This window comes from Pseudorasbora parva, chromosome 11, assembly GCF_024679245.1.
Source record: "Pseudorasbora parva isolate DD20220531a chromosome 11, ASM2467924v1, whole genome shotgun sequence".
Lineage (NCBI taxonomy): Eukaryota > Metazoa > Chordata > Actinopteri > Cypriniformes > Gobionidae > Pseudorasbora > Pseudorasbora parva.
In genome coordinates this window covers 31,850,602-31,876,838 of record NC_090182.1, presented here as the reverse complement: position 1 = coordinate 31,876,838, position 26,237 = coordinate 31,850,602, and the positions used below count along the sequence as shown (strand labels likewise).

General features: G+C 37.8%; 1 protein-coding gene across 1 annotated transcript in view; it reads right to left on the bottom strand.

Moving 5' to 3' along the window:
• fat2 (FAT atypical cadherin 2) overlaps window positions 1-24,489 on the bottom strand; it is a 69,336-nt gene extending 44,847 nt beyond the window's left edge. The window contains exons 1-10 of the mRNA XM_067457807.1: window positions 24,281-24,489; window positions 15,150-18,419; window positions 14,444-14,755; window positions 12,642-12,700; window positions 10,016-10,327; window positions 8,413-8,623; window positions 5,362-5,501; window positions 4,914-5,189; window positions 4,367-4,577; window positions 126-4,163 (exon numbers count right to left, since the gene is read on the bottom strand). Of these exons, the coding sequence (XP_067313908.1) occupies window positions 126-4,163; window positions 4,367-4,577; window positions 4,914-5,189; window positions 5,362-5,501; window positions 8,413-8,623; window positions 10,016-10,327; window positions 12,642-12,700; window positions 14,444-14,755; window positions 15,150-18,390 (8,800 nt within the window). The 5' untranslated portion in view covers window positions 18,391-18,419; window positions 24,281-24,489. The remainder of the gene's footprint in view (window positions 1-125; window positions 4,164-4,366; window positions 4,578-4,913; window positions 5,190-5,361; window positions 5,502-8,412; window positions 8,624-10,015; window positions 10,328-12,641; window positions 12,701-14,443; window positions 14,756-15,149; window positions 18,420-24,280) is intronic.
• Between the last annotated feature and the right edge of the window lie 1,748 nt (window positions 24,490-26,237).

The following is a 26,237-nucleotide window of genomic DNA, read 5'->3' as shown; positions in this document are numbered from 1 at the left end:
TTTGAACTGTAAAGCCAGACTGCACAGTAGAAATGTCAGAACTCAGTTTCATTATATTAATAGTGTTATATTAAAATTATATAAATAGACAATAATAATTTAACTAAACAAGTGGCTTTGCGTACCTGTTATATAACATACAATCTGTCTATTATCTGCAGACACATCTTTATCAGCGGTTGTCAGAGTGACAATGGTTTCTCCAGGCCTGCTGTTCTCTAGGATGGACCCTTGGTACATTTCCTCTGTAAACTGAGGTGGGTTATCATTTTCATCTGTGATAGTAACCTCAACTAGAACTGAAGAGGTCAGTTTGACAGTGTCACCATGGTCAGTGGCCACCACATAGAATCTATGAAGCTGTTTGGTCTCAGAATCAGCCTCCTTTAAGGCAGTAATCCAGCCAGTTTGTGAATCAATTGTAAACATGTCGCCAACATCATTTGACTCTGGCTCAATTGTATATGAGACTTCTCCATTGACATTTGTGTCTGCATCATTAGCTGTCACTTGAATGACTGTGGTGCCGGGGGGCAAATTCTCAGCCAGGAAGGCCTTATAGGGGTCAGCCTCAAACATAGGCTGATTGTCATTAACATCTTGAACTTCTATGCGAACAGACACAAGAGAAGCTACATCAGTGCCATTGTGATTTCCTTGAGCGATAACATCGATCTTGTATATCTTGGTTTTTTCATGGTCAATGTTGTTCTGCATTACAACTGTACCACTATCTTTGTCGACAGCAAAAGCATGTTCTTTGTTGCTGTCTATAGTGTTGCCATTCACCAAGCTGTATATCAATGGCATGTCAGAATCTGCCTTGACTGTGCCTATCTCATATCCAATAGGTAGGTCTTCAGATGCTGAGAAAGTGTACAATGGCTCAGTAAACCGGGGCAGAATGACCTCCGGTGGGAGTACCTTGACCTGTACTGGAACAGAGGAGTTGTAAAAAGGAATGCCACCATCTCGAGCCTTAACTTTGAAGGTGAAAATCTTATTCTCCAAACCAACCAGACTCTCTTTGACGCTGACAACACCAGTAAAAGGATTGACCTCAATAATATCTTCAGTAACCTCTTCTGCTTCTTCTACTGTGTAAGTGACATCAGCATTTTTACCTTCATCTGCGTCATAAGCCATTATCTGTATCACTGGTGAGCCTTTGTTAACTGTGGACTGAATTGAAACCTGATACTCTGAGGCTTTAAATTGAGGGACGTTATCATTCTCATCTGTTAGAATGATCTTTACAGTGCAAAACCCCACTCTTCCTCCACCATCCTTAGCCATGACCTTAATCGCGATCACTCTTTGAGTTGGATTTTCTCTGTCCAATGACTGAGAAGTCACAATTTGTCCATCGTCATCGATGGAAAACTTCTCATCAGCAAGCTTGTTAATTATGGTGTAGTCTACACTGCCGTATGGTCCATCGTCCGGGTCAATAGCAGCCAGTCGGATCACACGAGTTCCCACTTCTGCGTTCTCTGCCAGATCTGCCTCGTAAATGTTCTGGCTAAAATAGGGGCTGTGCTTGTTTCCATTTGTCATGTCGATGTTAACAGGGGCAGTCTTCTGAAACACACCATCGGAAACTGCAACTGTGAGGTTATAAAATGGATCCACGTTTCTCTTGCACACATTAGAAAATGAGATAAGTCCAGATGATTCATTAATAGAGAAATATCTTTCCTCATTACCAGACAGGATCTTATATTGGAGGTCATCCTTACTATCAGGGTCTGAAGCCTGAACTTTGATAACGATGTGCCCACAAGTGGCCATTTCATCAAGAGAGGCCCGATAAGATGGCTCAATAAAATCTGGAGGGTTGTCATTGACATCTATGACATTCACAATGATGCGAGCCTCACCGCTGAGTGGTGGTGCACCTTTATCTATAGCTTTAACTTTCAGAGTGAACTGCTGCGTGGTTTCATAGTCCAATACTTGCAATGTCACCAAAATCCCACTTAGTGGGTCAATTTCAAAAAAATCACTTTTGTCAATCAATTGGTAAGTTACATCTGAATTTCTGTCTGAATCTCTGTCAACAGCTGAGACCTGTAAAACAGATGTGCCTATTAGAAGGCCTTCAGACACATCTGTAATATAAGACAGATTCTGAAAGACAGGGGCATTGTCGTTTATATCTTCCACATCAATCTCTACTTTGGCTTCGCTAAAGGTACCAGTCACCGAATCTGTCGCCCGAACAGTCAAAATATGCTTTGTTTGAGTCTCAAAGTCTAGGAAATCAGTGACACTTAAGACCCCTGTTTTGAAATCAATGTTGAAAAACCTGGAGGCATTGTCTTCCTCTAGATTGTAGATAAGGCGGTATCCTTCTGGGTTTCTTGCTTGCACATGAAGGATTGTTGTAAAAGGAGTAATATTCTCAGGTAATTTCAAAGGGTAGTACAGGCTTTGAAATATTGGATGAGAACGATTTTGCACTTGGACGTAGAGCGTCCCGGCAGCTGACAGACTCGGCTGACCAGCATCTGATACCAGTACAGTGAGCACATATTTATTCATAGACTCAAAGTCTAAAGGTCTTTGTAATGACACATCCCCAAGAAAAGAGTCAATTCTGAAGAGATTAAAATCATCCTCCAGTAAAAATATTATAGATCCATTCTCACCAAAGTCATCGTCAGTTGCTAGCACTTGGAAGAGAACATCCCCTGGTTCAGTTTCCTCTGATATAATCAACGAATTAGGCATATTAGATATTTTTGGTGCGTTGTCATTGACATCATCTATATAGACCTTAACACGAGTGACATCCACACGTGGTGGATGCCTCATGTCTCGGACCTCCACAGAAACATCATACTCATCCCGTTCCTCCCTGTCAAATGGAACTCCGGTGGTCTGCAGGACTCCAGAAGATGGAACCACTGCAAATTTCTCATGTGGGCTCAAAATGGTGTACTGCAAGGGCTCGTTCAGGTAGCTTCCTGTCGCTCTCAGGATGGCTAAAATTTTTACAGATGCAGTGTTCTCCGGTACACTGGCTACATGCATCCTGTCCTCAAACTTCAGACTAGTCTTTGTTGCATTGGTGATATTTAATTTCACTAGGGTTGTGTCTTTATATAGCCCATCGGAAGCAGTGATCTTTAACTCATTATGGGACCGTAGTTCAGATGAATCATTCACTGAGATAAGTCCAGTGGACTGATCTATTTTAAATGCATTTTTATTGCTATTCTCTGAAATCGTGTAGGTAACTGCTGAATCTGCATCATGAGCTATCACTTGGATCACTTTCATGTCTTCAAAAACTGGTAAAATGAGGGTAGATTCATATACAGGTAATGCAAATTGAGGAGGACAATCATTAAAGTCCAGGACACGAATATTTACACTGCATGGCTTGGAAGAGCTTAGCGATGGGTCACCGGAATCCCATACCTGAACGCTAAAGGAAAATTCAGGTGTTGCCTCAAAGTCAACTGTACTCTTTAAGAAGATGGTACCCATACTTGGATCTATTTTAAACACTTTCTGTGCTGCAGGCTCAAGGATTTGGAAGACCAGAAGAGCATTCGCGTCTTTGTCCGCATCTGATGCCTTGATCACTAATGGTGTGTTGTTCTCACCAGTCACCATGCTGTTTATGGGCGCTGACTCACTAATCTGCCCATAATACGTGTCCTGATGGAAAACAGGGGCGTTGTCATTTTCATCTATCACATAAATGTAAATTACAGCATCAGATGACACTCCCGCTGAATTTGTAGCTCTTATTTGCAGACGGTAGGAGGGGTGCTTCTCAAAATCGAGTGCATTATGGACAGATAGCAGTCCAGAGTTGATGTTGATGTGGAATGTCCCATTGGGGTCGCCTTGATTGATCCTGTACAGCACTGAGGACGGGCAGCTGGCAAAGACAGATAGCACAGGGAAGCCAGGAGGCATGGCCTCACTTATCTCAGTGATGTATTCTTCGGAGGAGAACCTGGGTGGTGTGAATTCAGACAGCTTTATGGTGATGGTAACGGGGCAGAGGGCACTGCGGTGGGGAAAGCCCTGATCTGTGGCTTTTGCTGTGAGGTGATACTGCTCCCGCGGAAGTCTGTCTAATGCATCAAATACACGAATGCTTCCTGTTTCCTTGTCGATTTCAAAGGCACCATCCACATTCCCACCTGGACAAAAAAAGGAGATTGTTTACTTTAAGAGAATTTTGTTAAATGTCAAAAACAGATTAAATATGATTATAATTTTTTTAATTGCCCCCCAAGATAATTTATAAATTCAGTATTAAGGCAAGTCTTCATTAATTTATATCTGAGCTTTTCATGAATTCTAAAAAGCAAAGGTAATAGAGTGCTCCAGGCAAATGTCTTACCAGTGTGAAAGGAATAAACAATCTCTGCATTGCTCCCTGTATCCTTATCCAGGGCTTTGACTCTTAGCACTTCCGTGCCAGTAAGTGCCAGATTATTTATGGTGCCCTCATAATGAGTATTCAGAAAAGATGGGATGTGGTCATTACAGTCTTCTACATGCACAACAACCTTCGCAAAGTTCTTTTTGATTGGGATCTTGTCATCTCGTACCTGGAAAGACAAATTACATGGGTCAATGTGTGTGGGATTTAAGAGTTAGGGAGATAACTTTTGACATCTCATGACCCTTTTAGGCACTTTATTAAGGTCAGGAATTTTTCAGGAATGTGGATTAATGGTCTTCTCTGTGCACTAACCCTCTCATTATGCCAGGGACTCAAGATAATTAATCAAGATGATTCAACTGCAAAATTAACCATTTCTTGCTCATCAAAGTATTTTTTTTATGCCTTGTCCGTAATTGTAAGAGATTACTCTGGCTATTATTAGTATTCTAATAAGACTTTGAGATGAGAGTCTAGTTGAATCAAGTCAAGTGTCACTTACCATCACAATCAGAGTATGAGAGGAGATGGTCTCATAGTCTAGCTCCTCTTTAATGACAAGCACACCACTCCTTTGATCCAGGTGAAAGTACTTGAGGCTGTCTGGGTTTAGGCTGCTGTGGATGGTGTAAAAGAGTCCACTGTTGGCATCTGCATCATGGGCACTAATGTGAAGGATCTCCTTCCATGGAGATGTGTCCTCTGGCACTCTTACTTCATAAAGGCTCTTCAAGAACATGGGCCGATGCTCATTTATATCCACTACTTGAATGTAGGCCTAAGAGAAGAAAAAAAAAAAAAACATTCGACTCTCAGCTGTCAATTGGCTTAAAGTGAGACATATTAAAATGCTGAGCTGATAACAATGGTAAATCTTTCGCTGAGGTGCACGCTAAGAATGTATTGACTCTGCGCTCAATGTGTGATGGATTTGGCATGTGTGTTCATACCTGAGTGGTTATGGCCTGAAATCCATCTGTGACTCTGACTGTTAAGTTGTAATGAGATTTTCTGCCTGCATCCTGACGTCTAGCTTTCACAATGCTCCCAGAGTTCTTCTCAATGTAGAAGTCCTGCTCTTCATCACCACCTAAGACACAACATTAGCTAGTGGTTAGATCAGTGGTTGTCAAAGGTTTGTTCTGAACCAAAAAAGAAATGTACATATTTAGGGTAGCAAAATAAAGGTCTTATGAAAAACCCTTCCCATGTATTTTATTTGTCAGAGGTCTTGTATCCCAATCAACCTTTATGGTATTTTGGTGCATATACACTCCTCTGAATTTGCCTCACCGGCACTTCATCCTCAATAAACCCATCTCCGGCGTGATGACTCCGATCATTCAAATATTCATATTCTTGTGTAATCGATATTATAATTGTAACTCTTGCGTGATACCCAGAAATTTTGAATATTCCGATCTAATATGATTTCTGACCTGTAAGGTTGCCAGAATAATAGTCATACATGTTTAATAATAGGCCAGAGGAGAACTGGCGCCCCGACTGAGCCTGGTTTCTCCCAAGGTTTATTTTTCTCCATCATGCCCTGATGGAGTTTTGGTTCCTTGCCACTGTCACCTTTGGCTTGGCTTGCTCAGTTGGGGACACTAAAATTTAAATGTAAGTTATTAAATTAAATATCCAAATAAAATGTATTTATTCGTTTTTATAAATTGTATAACCTATAATACTGATCCGCCAACATTGTCACTATATGATTGATTAAAATAAGCTGATAACATCACTGTGTTCTCCAGAGCGGCTGTACAGACGAATCAAATTTTAAAGCTTTTTGAAGCTGCTTTGAAATATTCGTCATTGTAAAAGCGCTATATACATAAAGTTGACTTGACTTGGCTTGTTTTACACATCTGTTAATTTACTATAGGCACTTCTGAGTGAACCTGTATGCATTTTTCAAGGCTGAGTGAGTAGCATAAAGTGTTATGACAGTAAGATTCATATGAAGTGCAATCCACATATAATTTTCTACAAGCACAAGTACAAGGATACTGTAGATTGAACACTTGAGACAACTGCTCTCTAACACCCACATGAGTCTTTGTTGTTAAGCCAATCAAGATACAATAATGACAGAAAACAAGGCCACATCAGGAGGGCACTCCTGTGACATTGTTCATGAGATCAGCACCATTGTTTAAGGGAAAACATTTGGCACACGTATAAAAAGACCAGACGTCTTACTCAGTGGGGGCAAATTCGTGCCTGCTTTAACAGATGGTGTTTATTAAGAATTCAACCTATTGAAGGCTTTATGGTCTCATTTTAATACAACTTTAATTTCAAGTGGCTCTTTACAATGCTTATTTCCAAACTTTAAAAAGCAGTCTTTAAATGGATTGATCGTCCTCTTGCTAAAGATGTAATGCTTTGTTGCTGAAGACCAACAATCTCTAATACTGACCTTGCTAAAGACTAAGATTTCTAAAGAAAACATTGCTTTTATTGCTTTTTTTAAAATCAAAACACAATTGGATTCTCAAGGGCTGAATATGTTGCTAAAGTGAAACAATTCCTTTAAACTCAATAATTAAAAGTTAAGCGTGGGGGATGGAGTTGAGCAAACTAGAGATGATTTTATGTAATCGTTTAACTTTTAACCAACATAGCACTGATTCAGATTTTTTTATTATATTCTAATCAAATATGAATATTTTAATAAATATAAAAAATATTATTTAAACTTCATCATTAAACCATTATAGAATACTTAAATAAACAAATGTTTAATTTTCAATAAACAAATAAACTATACACAGTGTATTCAGAAATGTAAAGTAATAATCCATAACTTGTTACTATATTTCCAATTGTTTTTATGCAAATTCAATAGGTGTGAGGTTTACAGGCAAGATATAAGTATAAATGTATTCAATAACATCGCTTTTAATTATCTCGCTTCATTTAGAAATATTCAAAGCACAAAGTAAAAATAAATATATATATATATATATATATATATATATATATATATATATATATATATATATATATATATATATATATATATATATATATATATATATATATATATATATATATATATATATATATATATATAAATTAAAATAAGCTGATAACATCACTATTTTCTCCAGAACGACTGTACAGCCAAATCTAATTTTGTTGCAATATTATCCTGTTTGACACTGTGAAGCTGCTTTGACACAATCGTGATTGTAAAAGCGCTATATAAATAAAGTTGATTGATGATGACAAGTTCAGAGCAACAAATAAAGAATCTGAAATGTATGTCCTGAATCTTTTGCATCAAATTGACCACAGTTTTCTGGTTAAAATATTCATAAAGAGTAAGACAACGCATTCAAAATTAATGCAGGCCTCGCTGTCATTATATCATGTTCAGTAGAACCACACTGAGATAAAACCAGTTCTGTAGCTTATAGGTGAACTTTCTTCCATGTGATTCATTTTTCCTCCCTACTACAAATGCTTCTGATTTATTTCCACTGAAGCTCATTTCTCTGGGAGTGAGTCTGCAGGGCTAAAGGTAAGAATGTGGGGAGCAGAGTGAAGGTCAGGTTCAGCTCTTAACTGCAGGCGAATATGTGCTGCTTGCACAGGCACAGAGAGACTGATGGCAGCTCCTCTGGTGCTCTGGCTTGTCATCTGAAGAAATGTGCCACTGCTAAGATCTGCCTCCTGGCACAGATCGTATCACAGAGAGGGAGGCTACAGCATCACAGTGACACCCGACCCCCTACATGCTGTACTGAACCATGTGCCCATGACAAGCCTATTACACACCTTCATTACCATTTGACTTTCTTTTGTAATACATTAATGTATAGGCCTACTGTACTGTAAAGTCCAGTGACTTCTGAAGCAACAATTATTGCTTTAAACATAAACATCACTAAATGTTGTTAGATTTAGGCTTACCGTATTGACAATGAATCTTGTTTATGTTCATTTATTGTAAAGATTATTGGGATAAATGATAGACCCTTGCTTACCGATAATGTCAAAAAAGAGCAGGCTCTTCGAGATCTCTGTTCGGATGATTCCCACCATGTCAGAGACAGGATCTGTCTCCATCACCACATAGTTGAAGGGTGGCTCATCAAAAGCCAGTACCTCAGAGCTGGACTCAGGCTGAGGCACCCATTGAACATGCAGACGGGTCTTAGAAATTCTTGGAGGGTTGCCTTGGTCTGTTGCTTGTATCTGATAGTAAAGGAGAAAAAAAAGGTGAAAAGTGCTCTTTTATTGTAATTTATTGGAATACTTTGTTGGTACATATTTTTGTATATGTTTGTAGAATGTGTAACTAGTTATATCGATTAAAAATACTGCACATTCATATTCATCATTTGTGAAATAAGACTTTTGAATTGTGAATTATTTGGTTTGGCCTTAATCGAATAATGAATTATGATTTGTTAAATTCAAAGTATACACTTCTTAAGTAAATTACACCTCATGTCTCTTTTCACAAGATACCTGCTAAATAAAACTGCTGTAGTATAAAAACGTACGTGCATAGAAGCTTGTTTCAGCCATAGAATAAAACATTTTTTTGATTTTTTTATCTCATAATTCGGTAACACTTTACAGTAAGGTTCATTAGCTAACATTAGTTAACTACATTAGTTAACATGAACCAATAGTGAACTGCACTTATAAAGCATTTATTTATCTTTGTTAATGTTAATTTCAACATTTACTAATGCATTATTAAAATCTTGTTAACATTAGTTAATGCACTGTGAACTAACATGAACAAACCATGAACTAACGTTAAAAAAGATTAACTAATGCTGAACAGAGGTGTTGTTCATGGTTAGTTCATGTTGACTAATGTATTAATTAATGTTAACTAATATAACCTTATTGTGAAGTGTTACCCATAATTCTGTCCCCCTTTTTCTTTTTCTGCAATTGCGACTTTATATCTCGCAATCCTGACATAATTGTGTGATATAAAGCCACAACTGTGAGTTATAAAGTCAGAATTGCTTGATAAAGTCACAATTGTGTTATATAAACTCGCAATTGAGTGTTATGAAGTCAGAATTGCAAGATTTAAACTCTCCAAACTCTGAGGAAAAAGGTCACAATTATCTTTTAAATTGTTTTATTCTGTGGTGGAAATAAGCCTCCTGTAATAAGATTAAATTTATTCTTCAATAAGATACATTTGTGTAAAATCAAATTGTGTATCAAATAGAACTGAATGGTAACACTTTACAATGTCACATTAGTTAACGTTAGTCAACGCATTAACTAATGTAACTCTCAATGAGCAACACATTTGTTGCAGTATTTATTAATTTTTGTTAACATAGGTTAGTAAAAACTGTTCATTGTTGCTTTTGGTTTTAGTAATGTATTAGTAAATTTTTAAATTACATTAACCAAGATTAATACAAGTTTTAATTGTTAGTTTATGTTAACTAATGTAAGTAACTAATGTTAATAAATAAAAACATACTGTAAAGTGTTAACAATTGAATTGCTCTAAATTAGCAAAAGTCACTTCTGAATCGAAAACAAAATTGTGAATCATACTCATTCACTGTCAACCTAAAAGTTCAAAGCCCCAGATTGTATTCATACCGTCAGAATACTGTAGTTGCCCCGAACAAAATCTCCTCTAGCTGTTACCACCCCTGTCTCAGAATGGATATCAAAACGATCCTCATTGTGGTCTTCCAGGTTGTACTTGATCATGCCATTGGGACCCACATCGTCATCACGGGCCACCATCCTGTAGATGTCCTGAGGCTCAGCTGTGCTCTGCTGTTCAGGTAGTTTTATCTGGAAAAGCTTGTGACTGAACTGAGGGCTGTTATCATTCTCATCCAGGACTGTAATGACTACCGTGGCAGTGGAGCTTAATGGAGGATCCCCTTCATCTGATACCATGACCTAAACAATGGAAGGTGAGGAAAATATCTTGAATACCATATGTACAAATCAAAATCACATTTCTGCCATGACAACTCTCGGAGTGATTTGCATGCTAATGAATATGACAATATAGATATTTATGGTCTTTTTGGCGGTTATTGCTTACTGCTGCTGCAGAGCAAGTAAGGCACTTGCTACTGCCAATATATACACAACATGCTGCTGTGAACCAATACATACACAACATGCTGCTGTGAACAAGTAAGACATGCTGTTGCTATACAAAATAGCATACATGAGTAACCCATATCAGATCTATCCAGTTGGAGCTGGGGAAGATGGAGGGTTTCTGAAAGCGTGCTACACTGCTATAGCAAAAGCTGAGTAAATTTGAAGGTTAAGCAGCGAGCTTATTGGCTAGCAACACAGCAGGTACCAATCAGTTGTGCCCTATAGAAAATGAAGTGATTGCAAGCAGATAAGACCTATAAGACTGCACCATCTAGAGTTTCATGACAGAACTTTAACCTTTTTAAAGTGTTTTCTTGCTCCTTAATAAAACATTTTTTAAAAATCAAACAGTATTGTTTGAGGGGGAGGGGAATTTTAAGAGACACAAAGGAATTACTCGGTCACACTTTACAATAGGGGTGCACTAATATGCATTAATTCATGCTTAATTAATACACAGATAATCATGAGTTAATTTATTACTAATGGAGAACTAACCCATTTATTAATGATTACTGCATCAGCAACTAATGAAGATTCTACATGATTAATAGATTAAGTAATCATTACATTGTTATTAGTTAAATATGTCATAATGTATTCGTAACATATTATATTAACTAATTATTTAAATGAACATGTTAATTACCACAACGGGTAAAAGCATGTGTTTCAACTTCCAGTGGTCTGCTTTAATGAATTATTAGCTAATGATTTATAAAAGTGTCATTATGCTATGACTTTACTTGTTTGGGCACATGACTATTAACTAATTGATTAAGTAATATATAATTGTGGTTAGAATTTGAATTAATTTTTAATTAGTTAATAGTCATGTGCCCCAACAAATAAAGTCATAAAATAATGATACATTTATAAATCATTAGCTAATAATTCATTAAAGCAGACAACTGGACGTTGAAATGCTTTGACGCCTTGTGGTAATTAACACATTAATTTACATTATTCATTAATATAATGTTATTAAGGAATTAATACATTATGACACGTTTAACTACAATGTAATGATTACTTTTAATCTATTAATCATGTAGAATCTTTATTAGTTGCTGATGCAGTAATCATTAATAAATGGATTAGTTCACCATTAGTAATACATTATCTGTGTATTACTTAAGCATGAATTAATGCATATCAGTGCACCCGTAACGTAAAGTGTTACCAATTACTCAAACACAAAACAGAAATGAATAAACCTGGCTCTTACGATAACTTAATAAAATTTGCTTAAACATTAAATAAATATTAAAATAGATATTTAATAATGCACAATACAGCATTTTAAATATAAACTATTATAACTGCAATATTCTTTATTTTGGAATACAGAGAATTTAGTAGTAGCATCTATTGCATTTACAACACCAGCATATCCATTTATCCATTTTACTTTCCCTCAATGTTGTGATTTTTTTATTTTTCTTTATTTTTATTGGTCAAATCATGTTTCTAAGGGCAGATCTCCAGAGCAAATATTTGTAACCTCTATGGCAGAAAAATGTACTTGCATCATGTACTTCATGATGTTCTGTTCTTTTTTATAGGACAAACTCTGAACAATCTTCATGAATGTCTTAAATTACAACAGTGCCATAAAAAAAAGTTCAGAAATAAAACATGATTAATAATCATGTTTTATTTGTGAACCAGATCAACCTGCTTGTTGAAACGACCTGGCCCAAAAGATGGATTCGTTATCATATTGGATGGATCTGGTTCACAGATTCAACAATCACTCAGTAGTCTCAGTGGATCTCAAGTTAACAGCACTCCAGAGGAGATGATTATAAGAGAATAATTCACCACTCAAGGTTTTTGCATGGCTTTAGAAGACTTGAAATAATTTATACACATACACATAGTGTTTTCCCCTTCTTGCATCATGGACACTATGAATTGTTGTATGGCAAATGACATACCTGAAGATTTTTCAAAATTACACAACAAAAAATAACAGTTGAGTAAGAAAAAATAAGACTGATGCACACACTGGGAATACAAACAGCAACATGTTCTCAGTAATCAGGCAGAGAAAGGCTCAGGCCTCGTTCGTGACCTAGTAAACAGAAAGTGAACCTACCTCAATGATATGCTCTGCTTTTTGTTCCCGGTCCAGAGCAGCAAGGGTGCTGATCACACCTAAACAAACATACAGATGAAGAACAGACACGCTGATCAATGCTACCGGCCTCAGATGGATGGCACACCTGTTCATTCACCCCAGGCTGCCCATTTTACTTTCCCTTCTCACAGGTTTGTTTTTCAAGCTTTATTTGTTTTGTTCCACAGTTTATACTAGGTCAGCCTGTGGTATACAAGCCGTGGGAACAACAGTTATTTTTCACATCCGTGTCAATGTGGATTTAGCCATACCTGATATATACTAAAAGATCAGACTTTCCAGTTGCCAAGGAACTGACAGAAAATGAGCCGTGGTTAAGAAGTACAAAAAGCAGTGTTATGAAAAGGAAAATAAAAGGTTTTTAGACAGCTTTTTTACAACTGACCGTTATAGGGGCTTGGTTAAGTGTGCTTTATTACTTAGCTGATTTCAGACTAAGGGTGGACAAAATGCACTAGTGACAATGGTTTACCACATACCGTAATAAACACTTGAGAGTGTCATTTTAGTGCAAGAGGACTGGCAGGGACCCAACATCTATCAACATGTGCAGCACTCAAAACAAACCCTGCTGGGCTTTTATGACAGCCTGTATTTAGGCAGGTGATCCTTAAAGTGTGGTTTTGGCATTAATGCCCACCTGTGGAAAGTCTGCCTTATTGTGCATTGGACAGCAGGTAAAAGCATAGATTTTTTGTCTTTTTCTTTTTTTCCTAAATGTCTTTAGCACTTTTAGCATTCAAAATATTACAAAAGAACCATTTGTGTCTCTATTCTCGTTTCTTAATCTCCCCTATAGAGCACTTGGCTTTTGATAATGTAAACTCTGTTTCCAACCCACCTAAGAATGATTTGTCTTACTTAGTCACTCTAGAAATGGTTCATATCAATAGCAATCAATTCTACGGTTTTGTGGTGCTAAGCTGTTAAGGCGGTTAGCTTTGTCAGCGTTCATACTAGTGATTAGTCATCTAGTCATCTAAATGTGCCAAAAACGCTAGTCCCTTTAGCCCTGGGAGAAGAGGGCTAAACTGTAACAAAGTGTTATTTGTTTCTGTCTCTGCAACTGATTAGGCGCATGAGCTGTAGCATTGGTTATATTCCACTTTTATAATCATTTAGCATTCTATACACATTCAGTATTCAAGGAGATCTGTCTCTTTTAAGATTAATGGTTCAAACTAAAAGAAGTTTTTTGCCTCAAGCTTTCAACCAAACCCATTAGCCCTTTAACAATGGAAATGAGAACTCATCTAAAAAATTTGGACCGGTATAAAACATCTACAAATAAGCATTTCAGTGTGACAGATCCTTCATATAATACAACCCAACCCCCTGTCTTTTTTGTAACCCTTGTCTATTAGCTCAGGGTGGGGCAGATAAAACAACAAAAAGACTAGCAAGTGCAAGCTTGCAACGCTGGTTAATGCGGTTCTAATTTTCATAGTTACTGTTCAAAGGCTAGGTTAAGCTGCTGCATAAGGGTCAGAATTTGCGTTTTGTGATTGTGTGACTCTGTGGGCCTGTTAAACAACTATCCTCACCCTTGACACAAAATGACACACTGATCACAGTATTCACAGTAATTAGAGGTCCTATTCATTGTGCCCTTCACAAGGCATACCACCCTTATATAAAACGTGTGCCTAGACATGTTTAATCAATCCATCAAAGGCTGCATTATCGCATGACATGAATCATTAATGTCAAAACTGATGAACAAGTACTTTTTGACCGACCATTTTAGGTAAAGAGTTTACCTGTTTTTGTGTCTATGGCGAAATATGTGCGTTGAGAATCAAGGATCTGGAAAACAAGCTTCCCCTCGGAGGATTTGTCCATGTCTGTGGCAGATACTTTTAGTACAGATTTGTCCTTTGGCAAATTCTCTTGCACTGAGCCAAAGTAGACAGGCTGGGACAGCTCAGGGGGATTGTCATTAATATCCAAAACTTCAATGTAGACCTCAGTCCAGGATAACAGTGGTACATTTCCCAGATCTTTTGCATAAACTGTCAGCCAATAGTGTGGAACAGCCTCACGATCCATAAGGCCTGCGGTCCGAATAACACCTGCAAAAAGTAATTATCCAGAATCACTAAGTGATAAGAAAAGCAATATATTGCACTGAAACATTTAACATTAAATGTGTGCTAGTCTTCTTATAAAACGTTAAATTATTTTTATTTGTTTTCTCATTTTAAATTCTGAAATCAATTCATAACCCAATGTACACAAGTATTGCTAAACTCAACCCAATAAAACATATGCAAGAGAAAGCCATGTATCATGTTGTCTTTACATATGTTTGGTATGCATAAGGAATGATCTGTAAATGTTTGAACATGCAGTGTTGACCCAAAATGCTGAAGGCAGGTAAAAGAGGTCAGTAATATCCATGAAGCATTTTCATATCTAGGTAAATCATGTGAGACAAACTTGAAATATGGTAATCACAAAACATACCTGTTTCTTCATCAATCGTGAAGACGCCAAGCCCTGAGCCATCATGGATGTAGTATCTGACTACTCCATCTCGTCCTAGGTCGTTATCTATAGCCGTTAGTGTCAAGACTGAAGTCCCTACAGCAGCATCCTCCATAACAGCTGCGTTATGCACAAAAAGGGTGAAGAGGGGCCGGTTCAGGTTTTCGTTGACATCTAACACTTCAACCTCAATGAAACATGAAGAGGATAAAGATCGCGGCTTTCCATGGTCTACAGCACGAACAGTTAGATTATAAGCCGGCTGCCTTTCAAAGTCCAGTTCTCGCTCCAGAGTCAAGCAGCCTGTGGATGTATCAATGACAAATGTCCCTGCTTCATTGTTTTTTAGGTTGTAGCTTATGAGACCTCCGCTCTCCAGATCTAAATCAAAGCTTTCAACCCATAATAGCACTGTGCCTGGAGGAGCGTCCTCGGGAACTTTGATCCTGTAGACTGTGGGTACAAACTTTGGAGGATTGTCATTGATGTCCTCCAGTACAACCACCAGATTTACAAATGAGAAAAGTTGTGGGTCCAGTTTGGCTTGATCTCTGGCCTCAATTGTCAGGTCATATCTACTAAAGGTCTCTCTGTCTAAAGGCCCAATTACCTTCACCACTCCTGTAACTTCATCAATTTTAAACAAATCGGTGAAGGTTAACAATGAAAATTTAAACGCTCCATTGTCATCAAAGTCAAAATCAACTGCACTGACTTTGAAGATGCTTTTGTCAACCTCTATGTTTTCTGGGATGTTCACGACATATCTTGGCTGAGAAAATAATGGAGGATTATCATTTGCATCAAGAATACTAACAGCAAGAAACTTCCACGTAGAGATTTGTGGAGATCCCAGGTCATACACAGTTATGTTGAGAATGTAAAACTCTTTTTGCTCTCTGTCCAAAGCACTAATAACCTTCAGATCCCCTGTGTTCATGTCGATAGTAAAACATCCATCCTCATTTCCACTGGAAATGGCATAGACAAGCTTTCCGTTAAAGCTAGAGTCATTGTCAGTGGCATTAAATTGCATCACAGATATATTAAGAGCAAAGTCTTCCCTGATGTCAATTGAGCTCGGTGTCCCTGTGATAAACTTTGGAGAGTGCTGGTTAATTATATGAACATCTGAGATAGACTCGTCTTCTTTGACCGTTAGAGATGGCTTAAATGACTCAATAAGCTTCTCTGTCAAATGCCTAGTAATTCCGGTCTCCTCACAATAAGTGGTGGCACCTTCGCCCTTGCTTGTGATACGTACGGTCATGGTATTGGGATCGGCACTATATTTTCCATCTGTTGCTGTTATTTTAAGTATGTATAAATGATCATCTTCATAATTTGAGGGAATAGCCCTAGAAAGTTTAATGGTGCCAGAAACAGAGTCAATTGCAAACAGTCCGTCCTCATTCCCAGATTCAATCCTGTATTTGATCTGCTGCAACTCATCCAGATCGAGTGCTGACATCTCTGTAATACTTTCCCCCACAGCAAAGTCTCGGGGTATAGAGGCATTGCATGCCACCCGCTCAAACACTGGAGTGTTGTCGTTGATGTTGGTCATGGTGATGGTTGCAGAGCATTCACTCACTCGGTTAAAAGGGCTTCCGCTATCAGAGGCCCATATTCTCAGGTGGTACCACCTCTTCATGAGCTCATAATCAAACTCCTGAGAAGTTGAAATCACACCAGTCAGTGGGTCAATAATGAAAGGAACAGGACTTGTGTTTGCTATAGCGTAGGTGACAAAACCATTGTTATCTTTGTCCACATCAATAGCAGAGACAGCTAAGATGCTTGTCCCGATTGGGACATTTTCAGCCAAAGAAGCCTGGTATGATGGCAATGTGAACCTAGGGGCATTATCATTTTCATCAATTATATCCACAACGACACGGGTAACTGCTTCTCCATCATTTGCAGTAACATCAAACTCATAATGAGAGTGTTTTTCAAAATCGAGTGACTGAGAAGTTACAATTACACCAGTTTTGGCACTGATTTGGAATGTATAGCTATCTGGGTTTTCTTTGATGCTGAAGGTTACATTTTTGAAACTCAAACCTACAGATACTCGAACCACATGGCTTTTCGGTGGAGAAAATTCACTAAGGGTGACGTAATAGAGTTCTTGTTCAAATGTCAAGGGTTTAACTTGAGGAGGAGGGATATGCACCGTTTCTATTGGTGTTTTCAGAGTAGGGCTACTTCTGTCTTTGGCCTGCAGGGAAATGTTTAGTCCAAATGGGTTTTGTGACCAGTCAATCCATTTTGTTGAGACAAGCTGAAAACCACCATCATGCAAAATTGATGGGATAATCTGAAAGCACTTTAGTGAATCCCCATCAACCACACTTAAAGACGCCACTTTCTCTTTGTCTTTGGGTTCCATATTGATGTTCACACTTATTTTGTCATCACCAGTTTGTGGACTAGTGGGTACAATTAGGGTAAAGTTTTGTGTCACCTTTTGTATGGTCACAACAACTGTTGCTACATTTCCAAACTTCTGCACACCAGAAATTTTCTTTGTCCTGTCCTCTGCCAGCACTGTTAAATCATACCGGTCTCTCTGACTGGCATCGAGTCTTTTGACAAGCATAACGGTCCCCGTGAAAGGATCCACAGCAAATGGGTGTGATCTAGTGGTGAATGAGTAATAAAAGTCAGCATTGCTGCCAATATCAGCATCCGTTGCACTCACTTTCACCAGGCTGGACTTGATCGGTGTGTCCTCTTTGATTAGCACATGATAAGAGGCAGGGTAAAAGAGGGGTTTCAGATCATTTGTGTCAAGCACCTGGATCGATACCTTTGTTCTAGCATGGTTCTCATAGGTACTTTCTGTAGCCTCAACAGTAAGAGTGTAAATGTCTCGTACCTCTCTGTTTAGCACTGCTGAGTTACTGCTTCTGGTTTTGATTCTCAGAAAACAGAAATCTCCTATGGTTTCCTCATCGGCTTTGAAAAAGCCATCATCATCACCAGAGACAACCTTATACTTAATGTCCCAGAAGGTATCAGATAGTATGATGCCCATTCGGACTGGGCTTTCCACATAGGTCCTGGGGGCAGAGTTCTCATAAATGCTCACATTATACAAATGATGGGTGAACCTCAGCAGAGAGTTGTCTTTAACCAGGATCCCCTGACATCTGGTTAACATTCCTAGGACTGTTAAGACAAAGAGAATTATGGCTGTGACTGTGAAAGCCATCCTCACCGTCTCAACATGGACCCGCAGACCTGAAGAGAAGGAAAAAAGATGTTTAAAACTCCTTATTTTTCTGACAAGTAGACCACGCTGTGCCAATACATGGTCTCTGATATGGCAAAGTAATATTGCAATGACCATTATATAAACACATACTGAACCCCAAAAGAACAAAACAGGGACACATTCACACACGCACTCATCTCATTGTCCGTTTCACCTTGTAAAAAACCATAGTCAGGTATTTATTCTCCTGTTTTGGCATGTCTTGACAAGCTACATTACATTGTTTAACCGTGAGAAGAGCACTAGAACTCTTTAAACTAGGTGATACATTTTCACATGGTAGGCCAGTCTTTTTAACTAAAGTCAAGTAAATTAGCATATGGAAATGGGACATGGTAACCTATGAAGTGCACTGGAACACTATTTAAAGCAGACACCAGATTTATATATTTGGGGGGTATCTGACACTGATTATCTGACACTGATCAACCCAGACCTGTTTAAAATGAAACTTACACCTAAAATGGACACCTTTACAATATATTCTTTATTAAAAAATGATAGTTATATTATAGTTATTACAGATGCCATGTTTATTTTAGTTTAGTTTTGGAGTCATTAAACTCTAGTTTAGATTTTAGTATTTTAGTTTTTTGCACCCAAATATGCGAGGTGTATAAGAATACCTTCTTTCAGATGAACACAATCTGAGTTATTTTAAAAATATCAAGGCTCTCCCAAGTTCCATAATGGTAGTGAATGGTGGTCCTGAATTTGAAGCCCAAAAAAGTGCATCCATCCATCCATCCATCCATCCATCCATCCATCCATCATAAAAATAATCCATAAGGCTCCAGGTTTTTTTTAAAGGCCTTCTAAAGCAAAACTATGTATTTTTGTAAGACAATTGTCCATATTCTGGTATGTTATTCCCAGATAACAACCGCCAAAGTTGAATAACACACCGCTTACCCGGGTACTACAAGTTATCTTGACCGGTACTACTTATATGCTTAACGTGTCACTCTGCTGTCATCGACAGTCTGGTGCCAATGTGTGACTGAAACACTTAACCACCACGGGTTACAATGGAAGAAGATTTCTAGGTGTTTTACTCATCTCATCCTTGATTTAATCACCCTTTAGTCATCCTAGGTTTATATGAAGTTCTTTCTTTAGACAAATAAAATCAGAGTTATATTTAAAAATTCCTGACTAATCCAAGCTTTTTAATGGCAGTAGTTGTTGCTTTGTTTTTGAAGTCCATAAAAATGCATCTGCCCATCAAATAACATGCTCCACACGGCTCCAGGGGGTTAGTAAAGGCATTTTATCTGATTGTATTCCATATTCAATTTATAGGAAAAGTCTTGAATTGCGAGCAGGCACTTTCAACACTTTTTCCACAAAAGGTGATCGGCCGGATTTTTCTTACAAAAATGCAGCAATTCGCCTCAGAAGCCCCCAGAGCCGTGCATGCATTTTTTATGGACTTCAAAAACAGAGCTACAACTACTGCCAAAGCTTGGATTCGCCAGGACTTTTTAAATATAACTCCGAAGAATGTCATACACACCTAGGATGACTTGAGGGTGAGTAGATCATGGGCTAATTTTAATTTATGGATGAAGTACCCTTTCAGCACTAATTTCAACATATATGCTAAAACAAAAACAAAAAAAATTCAGCAGTAGATAAAGGCTTAAAGCAGTTTGGAACTGTTTTTCTTCTTGTTTTTCTAATAGCTAATAAAATATTTAAACTCAAGACAATATTTTGTGTCTAATTTACCTGAGACAAGTAGCCGTGTAATAAGCGGGATAATGTCCCGCTTCGCGTCAGGGTCCTGATCACTCTGTCTGGATTTATTCTGCAATAAAAACCGGCTGGGTGTATATTGTCCCTTACTTAAAACTTTTTATCCTAAAAAAAGATAGCTTCCAGCAGACAGCCTACACAAGTCGTAAAAGAGTGACCCTGACCAGATGTGTGACATAGGATGTAAGAGTAGCTTTTACACCTCTCCAGGTTCAAACAAATAGTGCTGGGCAACAAACTCAAGCTCCTCCGCCATTTATCTTTAACAATTCTCATTTTAGAATTGTGATTCGTGACTGGTGTTTTATTTTGCTCTATCCTCTGCACTTCCATGGTCGTCAATTCGTTATGCGTCAGGTCAGGGTATGGCCATCTGTGGGAAGCTAATTATTTTAGTTTTTAAAGTTTTATATATGGATATGTTTCTTACTTTAATGCATCACTTCACTTCAGAAGGACTTTATTAACAGCTTGGAGCCATGTGGATTACTTTTATGATGGATTCACTTCTATGGACTTCAAAATCAGGACCACCATTCACAAACATGTTTTAATATAAATCCGATTGGGTTTGCCTGAAATAAGAAAGTTATATACACCTAGGATGTTTAGGGGCGAGTAAATCATGGGGTAGTTTTCATTTTGGGGTGAACTAACCCTTAAATTAGATTTTTCTTTTATTTCTTTTATTTCAAATGAAATGTATTTTACTTTTTTATTTAGTTAAAACACCCTGGCTGAAAGTATACTTCCAGTGGGGCCAAAAACATTGTTATGGCGCTGATTTAACTACAACTACAACTTTTTTAAGGCAAGCAGAGATAATTATTTAAAGTATTATTCTCCGCCAGTCTGTTGTATGTAAATGTATGATAACAGAACAGTTCTAACTGCCATAAATCTCGATATATGAGGGTGGGGGTATGGAGCAATATTTCCTAAAATGCACTGTGTGATAGAGGCACTAACAGAAAATGAATCAGTGCCATACTGGTTAAACCTAAAACTGATAAGGAAGCCAAGTGTTTCTGCGTGGGTATGTTTTAGAAACAATACATTTTAACTCTTTTGAAATCTCCTGAAATCAAACAGGTACAAGTTGTGAAATCCCCCAAGGTTAGTCTGTTAGCAGTAGGATGTAGTGTAGTTTTGCCCTCCAGCCTACACTCTCACAGCTACCTGCCGCCACACGCTCAGCCAGGCAGCACACTCTCAGATCATATTTCACTATCCGTTCTCACTTTGCCAGTTTTTTTTTTTTTTTTTTTTTTTTTTTGTAATGACATTTAAGGATAATCTGAACAGTTTAGCATGCTAGCACTTTTGTAATGTTTCTGTGTAATACGAAATCAAATTTAAGTGTAGCAAGCAATAAGACTACTCAAGACTCAAGTCACATCAAAGCAAACTGTAGCATGTTTAAAACATGTAGAAATATAAACCACTAGTAAGCCAACAAATTGAACTCTTCATCTGTAGTCCATACTGCAATTTTTCATTCCCCTTTTACCAAATCCTACAGGACTTATTATTACTTTCCCCTGCATGTTTAATGCTTTGTGGCACATGGATTACTACAGGATTACACTAGCTTTTGCTGTTGGTTTATTGTTTGCGAAAGTTGTGGCCAGAGCCAAGCATCAACATGCCCATGAATGTGTAATTTTCAACAGAGCAGCCATTTCAACTGTACTAAAGCATAACGGTAATGTTACGTCCTCCCAAAATATTTTTGAACATGAATAAGATTATGACTAATGCAGCTATTTTTTGTTTAAAGTTAAGCATTCAGTGCACACCTGTATATTTTATACTGTATATGACACTGACATTTAAATTATTGCGCTGAACATTTTTGTGTCAGTAGTCCCAATCTGTCATGGATATGAGGACCTCAAAAAAATTCCCTAATGTCCACGCCTATAATGCCACGGCGGGAATTGTCTAAATTATAGGGGTCTTCTGAGAAAGGATAGTTTAGACCAGGGGTGTCCACTGTCCTGTAGAGTTTAGCTCCAACTTTCCTCAACACACCTGACTAGAAGTTTCTAGTATCCCTAATAAGACCTTGATTAGCTGGTTCAGGTGTGTTTATCTGGGGTTGGAGCTAAACTTTGCAGGACAGTGGCCCTGCAGGATCAGGATTGGACAACCCTGGTTTAGACAAATGGCTTTCTCAGTTTGAATGGCCCTGGACACTTAAAAGGATAGATCACCCAAAAATAAAAATACTGTCATCATTTGTTCACTCTCATGTCATTCCAAAGCTGTTCATCTTCAGAACATAAATGTGTAACAAATTTAAGCTTCTGCAAGAAGTTCACCCTGAAGTTCATTCTCCTGTGTTGTGCAGCACGTTTCAGCTTCACCAAGAACCAATGAGGTTCATTCTTGTGTTACACAGCACGTTTGAGCTTCAGCAAGAACAAGTGAGGTTCATTCTCATGTTCTGCAGCACGTTTGAGGTTCTGCAAGAACCAATGAGATTCATTCTCATGTGTTACGCAGCACATTTGAGCACCAATGAGGTTCATACTTGTATTATGCATCACGTTTGAGCTTCTGTAAAAACCAATGAGATTCATTCTTGTGTTGCGCTGCACGTTTGAGCTTCTGTAAGAACCAATGAGATTAATTCTCATGTGTTACGCAGCACATTTGAGCACCAATGAGGTTCATACTTGAATTATGCAGCACGTTTGAGCTTCTGTAAGAACCAATGAGATTCATTCTTGTGTTGCGCTGCACATTTGAGCTTCAGCAAGAACAATTGAGGTCCATTCTCATGTTATGCAGCCCGTTTGAGCTTCTGCAAGAACCAATGAGATTCATTATCATGTTATGCAGCACGTTTGAGCTTCAGCAAGAACCAGTGAGGTTAATTTGCATGTGCTACGCAGCACATTTGAGCTTCAGCCAAAACCAATGAGATTCATTCTTGTGTGCTACACAGCACATTTGAGATTCCGCAAGAATCAAAGAGATTCATTCTCATGTGTTATACAGCACATTTGAGCTTCAGCCAAAACCAATGAGATCTGTTCCCGTACATTAAAGCAAGTATGTTTGAACTTCTGTTTATGTTCACTGATCAATGTTTATATGTGAATAAAAGCCTATAAAATCTGTTCATCATAAAGTAATTGTGTCTCTTCAGAAAAATGACTAAACCACTCAATTTATATGGATTAGTTTTACAATCTCTTTATACACTTTTTTCAAACTGAATCAAGAATCAAAGCGTCAAAGTGATAGTTGCATAGCTGTCAACAAACAGAAATCTCTCTGATTTCAAAAAAATATCTTCATTTGTGTTCTGAAGATGAAAAAAAGGTTACAGGTTTGGAACGACATGAGAGTGAGTAATTAATGACGGAAATAAATTACAATTTTGGACGAACTAACCCTCTAAGGTGACCACCTTCTTGTAATCATCAAGATGCCCACCTTCATATCCTGTGTGATACCACAATATGTAATCTCTTAATGACCACACTATGTTAAAATCACTTGATGGATGGGATGGGATACTTCTAGGTGTATTTAGGAAGAAATAGTATTCATATTTTGACTGAGATTACTCAGAAGAGAGGTTAGCTCCTGTTCATGTTGTAAATGACAAGTCAAAGGTTTTAATTAATAATTATTTATTATAAATATAATAATTATTAGAGTATTGGTTTGTGTCAACTACAAAAAATGTCTTACTATTGTCATTTAAAACATACAGAGACCTATGAAGTACACTTGAACAAACTTAAGGTCTTTTTCACATTAATAATTTGTAGCATCTTGATTAACAGCAGGAACTATATAAAAATATATATTTGTATAAAAAATAGGGTAACAAGGAGTTACATATGCTGCACTGCAACACTTGTAATAGCTTGACTTTAGCCCAAAGAAATGCTTACCACAGCAAAATAACAAGATGTATAAAATTCCACAAAGCATTCAACACCCTTTCAGATAATCACATATTTTGACTGCGTACTAAAATCAATTAACAGAAATGAGACAATGAAGTTTAGCAAACAGACAGCACATGTCTGACATCCCAGAAACTCACCTGAGGTCCTCGACTGCAGCTATACATAAAACTTTTCCCAAAGTCCTCACACCTTTGGTATGACAGTATTCCAACCCGGAAATAAAACTGATCGCTTTTCATCCATAATGAACACTAAGGTATAGTGTTGACGGTTCCAGCTAATTTACCATGTGAGAGTAGAGTTGCAAGGCTGTTGAGACACCTTATTCCCTGAGGAATCAGGTTGATCTTCTCCTCCCCAATCCTGATGACACTGTCCCTCCCTTTAAAACCCTCCCCCTCTCCCTAAACTCAGCCCAACACCCATCAACCATCAACCATCAGCTGGGCTCACAGATTCTCTCTCTCTGTCTATTGTTTGTTTTAGGCTGTGGGTGAGGTACAGCTCTAAGTTTTACACAAAGTTAAATTAGTCCTGTTAAAATTAAATACACACCTCACAGGTTTCCTATTGGTCTAATATAATGTACCGACTCTCTGCTTTGTGGTAGATGAAATCAGCTCTAAGATAAAAATGCTTTTGAAGATTGTGGACAAAATATCGAAGCTTAAACCTTAAGAAAATTAGTGCCTGATTATATCACGAAAGCAAAACACATAACCATTTCAACAGATACCAGAAAGGCAATTACCTATTATTACTGCTAGCGCTACTGCTAACTGCCTGAAGCACATAGTCTTTGTTTGACTGTTATGTAAACAGAGTGCACCGTTCACACTCACACTAGCTTATGCGAATCACGTTGTGACACAAGGTGATCGGCATTTCTTAGCAGTTTCCCAATTAAAAGTTCTCCACAGTCACCTTATGATAAAGACCCAAAATGGCTTCGGAACTGTACATTGAGGTACGTCCAGATAACCACCAGTGATGATGTAAACAGACCCCACGCCTGGTGCCAAGACCTGCCATGGAGTGAGAGAGGATGAGCACAGGGAGCAGGCATGGCCCACAAATAAGACTCAACAGACGGTGGGCACCAGGCCACTGGCAGCAGGTGGACTTTGCCGAAGTGCACTTTGAGGATGAAGTGAAAAATGTGCAACCCTAAGGGCATTAACAAAAGCCACATGCATCTCTATTTCACAGTGCTGCTTATTATGGACAGTTTTATGAGTGGATTACAACCATGTTCATATCAGTATTTAGTAACATCCTGTCCTTCAAGATCTTGTGCACTGACATGATTTCAAGCCATATCTTGATAATGGATCAATCATCACTTACAAATATGCAAGGAAGGAAACCAGACTACTTAATCCTAAGATTCACAAACTAAAAGATATGAAGCATTTATTGGCACGGCCTCAGAGTGAAGTGTTCTCTATCAGTCAGCAAAACAAGAAGTCTCATCTGTGTTTGACAGACACGCACGCATGGCCACGCATGGCTTGAGTGACAGCTCTGTTTTATCGGCGTCCTCTCTCTTTTTCCGCTCAGATAATGCGTTGACCTTCTTTGATTCTTTGTCTTCATTTGCCTTGGATTTGCATAAACCGTCAGAAGGTTGACAGTGAAACAGTGCATGTTCTTGTGTTCACAGTAGCTTCCCTTATAAAAGTCTGTAAACTTAAAGTTGTTGTACACACTCAGGCTGCAAATATTTAAATGAAGGTCACTGACAGTCTTTTCAGACTTGGTGTGTAAATGAGCAGCACTTAAAAATAAATAAATCAATAAAACAGCTAACATATAACATATATAAACATATAATACATATATTTCTACGTATGCTATAATGTTGCAGTAGTTGTTTTTTTTATAGTTTGAAATTACTTTGAACTAAACAGATTTGAGTTTGAAATTTACATCAACGAATTTAATACAGAATTTTGATCGACAACATCAATTAATAATTTTAAAAATGCTAATGCACATACGGTATAGTTACCATAACATCGAGGAACCCAGTTGTTACTTCCTGAACAAAAATAGAATTTACTTGAATATTTTGCTTGCTATTTTGAAGTTAAA